The sequence below is a fragment of the Bidens hawaiensis genome, unplaced genomic scaffold (assembly GCF_021521415.1).
Source record: "Bidens hawaiensis isolate Kalapana, Puna unplaced genomic scaffold, B.hawaiensis_p1.1 tig00005179_1, whole genome shotgun sequence".
NCBI lineage: Eukaryota > Viridiplantae > Streptophyta > Magnoliopsida > Asterales > Asteraceae > Bidens > Bidens hawaiensis.
The window spans coordinates 27,883-32,897 of record NW_027491332.1 but is presented as its reverse complement, the minus strand read 5'-3'; the positions used below and the strand labels follow the sequence as shown (position 1 = coordinate 32,897).

The following is a 5,015-nucleotide window of genomic DNA, read 5'->3' as shown; positions in this document are numbered from 1 at the left end:
CCACATCCTCTTATTGCAATTAAGTTCATCAACTCCAGTCTCCAACTCACATTGTTCAGCAAATAAACCACATGCAAATAAACCGCATTTATAGTACATTTAGTCATTTACAGTGTGCCATGAATATAGCCAATCCTAAGCTTAGATTACTTGTGGCCATATCACAAGTCTACATGTGTTACAGGTTGACAAAGGGATAATCACTACCTACCAGAAATTTAAATACTTGTCTTTCAACGTGTTACGATAACAATCATAACATGATAAACTCGAATGAGTCATGGCTAGATAACTTCATATAGTTATATCTAACTGAAAAATACAAAAGAGTATCCTACACATTTATAGTTGGTATTTACATAATAATGGTACAAATTTCACAACCTTTTTCAACTTTAAGTCTATAACTTACATCTATTATACAAACACAAATCCAGACAAACTGTTTTCATAACCTAAACAAATGTTAAAAACAAGGTTCAAATCGCTATCTAATTACTAGTTACTACATTATGCACTTGACCCGAATCTTGATCAGCTCATTAAGATCCTGTCAGGAAGTTGGATCCCGAGAAATTGCTCCTCAGCCGTGACAAGTTTCAAAACCGAATGACAACCGAGGCCATACTTATTCCGAGCTTCAGTAAATGCTTCACCAAGGACCTGCTCGATCCAATCATCGGTTTTCATGGGCTCTAAAAACCATGAAACTTTTAGAATTTGCTCCATCACTTTATAATCGATTTCTAACGAACAATCCAACCCGATATTGTTCTCGAAACAATCACCGATTCTCTTCAAAATCTTCTCAGCGAGCGAGTCAAAGTCAAACGGCTTAAAAATGACCTTTTCGTCTACATGTTGGAGAACTTCCTCCAACCAAGCGTTCGAGTTCTCAGGGGTAAAACCGAAATCTGCCTCACGCTCTTCAGCTGGTAGATTCAAGTCCAGGTAATCCTTCCTCTTATTCTGGTTCCGTGTAACCCTAACCACTTTTCGTGTCGGTTTCATGTCATCAAGGTCAAACCAGGACAACGCACGGATGTGCCCACATTTCGCTTTTAAAACAGTTTCCTCTGTATACTCCACATCAGCATCCTCAGACTCATTTACTCCAAATAATGTGGAAGTCAACACAAATATTGCATTGCTGATGCTTACTTCTCTTCCATGTGAGTCCGAAAACCGCCCAGTACTCGCAGCCCGAGATAAATGCTGCTGAGTCAGCGTATCCGCCACATCAGCATTTTCAAGAAACACAACTGATAGTGGTTTCTTGATCAGTTCATCCGCGATGTAATCAACGATGTTTTTCCCTCTCAACTTTCGATCACAACCGTTCAAAAAATCACAACAACTTAGATCAACGCATATAATGTTTTCCCGACCTCCGAGTAACACTTCAGCTAATGCAACAGCAGTTTTCTTCTTACCAGCCTTATCGGGCCCTACGAACCCGAACCAGATACCAGCCCGGTTGTGGCCCGGTCTAGCCCTGCAACGCGCAATGGTTTGACTAACACCACCAAAAGCCTCTTCTTGTCTACCAACTCTTGTCAACAATAAATTATACACCAATTTAGAATCTTTCTGATCGAACGGGCCCACACCGAGATCAGTAGTCACCGAGTTTCCTGATGCAGTTGAACCCGAGAGGCTGCAAACGACACATGGATCTTTACCCTTTTTAGAGTTTGAAACTGTGTCACATCCGCTTTCGGTTGAAGATCTTGCAATTTGGTTTGTGCTTTCATTGACTTGAAAGCCCACAACCGAAGGGACCCGAGGCCCGACTGTGTACGTTGATTTGGGAAATATTTGCATATACGGTTCGCCTTGGTGAAGACGTTGACAAATATTATGCCATTTCTTTTGCAGCCCGAATATTTTCGCACTCACCACAGCAGGATCATCTTGGGCCTGTGCTGCAAAGATGCAATTTCATATGATTAATATAAAGTTATTGAGGTACAAACATTACAGTAACGCATACCTGCACCGCGTCCATTTCACATATTTGAGACGAGTGTAACCACGAAGGCAGAGACGACCGATGATGGTCTGAAACCGAAGCGGTTAGTACTCCTTTAGATATATCATTCACTTCTAACTTAAACTTGTCATCACAAATGTGACATAATGATCCAAAATGGTTTGAGATCCTTAATGGGCTACTGATGTCTGATGGTAGAGAAAAGAAGCCTCCAAATGGAACAAATGACTCCATTAGACTGCAAAGTGCAAATTCATTAATTTAGCATTAACATGCAACACAAATAATAAATCAAATTTGGGCTCAAACCCTACAAGCCCATAAACAGTGGCCACACATATGGGCCTGTTAGTACGTAATCGTTATGTTCACGGGTTTGTTAACATACAGGTCACGGGTCAATGTTCGGGCCAGTCAAAACAGATGTCGGGTTAGACTTCTGGATTTAGTAAAAGACTGTTTTGTGTAAACAACTTGTGTGTCACGTTGTTATATTATTATTATATAAAGATGAGATGATAAGGTCGCATCTCTAGGAGGATAAAATTGCAACTTATACAAGTTGCAAAGATAGATTTCTACATATTTTATTTTGTATGTTATAGTGTAAATAGATGGTTTAAGTGTCTTTCTAAGATATGATGGTTTGATTTTTTCTTTAATACAAAAAGAGTTTTGTGCCATTGTAATCCAACACGGCATAAAAAATAATTTTTTTTTTTGAAAGGCAACTAAAATAAAAGCTAGCGAAACACTAGAAAAGAAACCAGAGTTATATACGTGTCAAGAGGATTTTTAATTCACCCGGACCAACTACTAGCTGTATTATTATGTCTATTACTTTTTTTTTTAACGACAACTTTCCTGTTTTATCTTTTACTTAAACCATCAAAACCAGCACGAAAAATTAGGATATTTTGATATTGAATAAAATAATATTAAATATTCACCTGGATTTTGGGAATGTTTCTGGCATGGCAGGCCTGATGGGAAGAACATGTAGGTCCCACTCATGTTCAACTGAAGGAAACTTATTAAAAAACTGAATACAAGTTTCATGGTTTTCAGCAGATCCAATTAACCACACTCTAGCCCCATGACTAGCCACAAGCTCACCCAACTTCTTCACAACAACCTTAACAGAATCTGTTACACTTTCATCTAACAAACTATTCAATTCACCAAACTCAACCATCACACCAGAACCAACACTCTGCTTCAAAATATTACCGACTTCCTCTATTTTCAACCCCAACAAATTCTGGTTCATGATCATGTGTTTGATGGAAATAACATTTGTTATTTCCGTAGGCGTGTAAGAAAACGCGCGCATGCGCGTTTTCTGTAAGGATTCCACCAAAATCCTAACGGTCTCAGCCGCGGCTGGACCGACTAGTAACGGGTTGGTTCGGGTTTTCCCCGGCTTTTTAACGAGTATTTCGTTGATTCTGTTGTGAATTCCGTTCGTTTCTAAATAACCTTGAAATGGAAACACGAATATCGGTTGGCCTCTACCACGAAGAAGCTGACGGTGAACGGGTCGGAGTATGGATAGTTTAATATCCGAGCTGCGAAACCCGGACTCCCCGAACACCCGGCTGACAACCGGGTCGTCGAGTATCGAAAGAATTAAATTTTGAATCTCGACTTTCACTGTTGAAACACAACCTGATGACGGAGAACTAGATGTCATTTGTTGGTACAAATGAAAGTTCTCTTGCTGGCGTCGCTGATTGGCTTGCGATCGTTTGATCGCAGCCATCAGCGAGTTTGAGACCGGCGGCTCGTCTACGCGTTGAGCAGTGGACGAAAGCCGGTCTAGCGCGACGCCCAAGCAAAGCTCAAGAGCTTTGAACTGGACTCGCGATGCGTACGCGCTGTTTCTAGAACGTACGCATGCTTCTCGTAAAGGGGAGGATGGGAGGGATAGTAACGCGGAAACGGCGTGTAACGACGACGTTTGGGCGTGGCAACGGCGGTGTGCGACCGACACCGCCTCGTCTAAGGCGTGTACCGCCTCCGGAGCTAAACATTGCCTGGCTATGGTTACCGGCGTCGGCATATTGACGACCGGTGAAGAGTGAAAGAGTTTAGGATTATTAATATGAATAGAAAGCTGTTTAAATTGATTAATTAATTAGAGACTATGAAGTGAAGGAGAACAAGACAAGTGAATATATTTTAAAATTATGATTTTGGGCAAGTATATATAATAAAATCTCAAGCGTACTAAAAGTGTCCGTATCTCAAAATACTCTCTTTTAATAATGTGTTAAAAATCTAAACTATAATTTATAATAATAAAATAAGGTCAATTGGGGTTTTAGAAAAATAGAAGGTTAAATCTTAAAAGCGTAGTCTGTTATAATATGTGTTTTCTTCTTTTATGGTGAAGGGTTCGAGTTTTATAGTGAATATTGATAGATTAGGTTGTATTTTTAAAAAAATCATGTGATTTTCACATTTTGTGTGATTAAACGGTTTGAATTTTATAATCTAAACGATAGCTTACTTGTTGATTATAATTCACGCTAACATTTGAATTAGTAACTTTATTTTTACTTTAGTTGCCAAGTGTAATCTCATTACATAATCATCTTATAGTAAACCCGATCCTACTCGTAATAAAGGTATGTCTCCCCAATTAGTCAATTCATTTTGAAGAAGGGAATCGGGTGGAAATCGAGTGCAACTCTATGATGCCTATATAAGTGAGATCACCGTTGGTAACGAGGAAAAATAATTCATATTGTCATTGGTTACATTGTTAGTATTAATTATTATTGACACAAATATAAGTTGCATGTTAATCATTTTACAAACTAAGTTAATGTCACCAAAACATAATTGTTTTTATATAGATGAGTTGGAGTTGTTTCTATAACAAGAATGAATCATTAGTCTCTAAAGTGGGTGGTGGGTATGACTGTGTAAGGTGGTGTTGGTGTTGGATGGTGGAGATTATGGTGGCGGTGGTGGTGAAATGATGAGTGGTGAGTGTGGGCTCATTGAGAGGAGTGGT

General features: G+C 39.2%; 1 protein-coding gene across 1 annotated transcript; it reads right to left on the bottom strand.

Moving 5' to 3' along the window:
• Positions 1 to 519: 519 nt before the first annotated feature.
• LOC143629258 (protein SMAX1-LIKE 6-like) lies at positions 520 to 4,254 on the bottom strand. Its single transcript, XM_077098573.1, has 3 exons — positions 2,944 to 4,254; positions 1,994 to 2,231; positions 520 to 1,920 (listed from the first exon to the last, which is right to left on the bottom strand). The coding sequence occupies exons 1-3, from the start codon at positions 4,053 to 4,055 to the stop codon at positions 535 to 537; spliced, it is 2,736 nt and encodes a 911-aa protein (XP_076954688.1). The 5' UTR covers positions 4,056 to 4,254; the 3' UTR covers positions 520 to 534.
• Between the last annotated feature and the right edge of the window lie 761 nt (positions 4,255 to 5,015).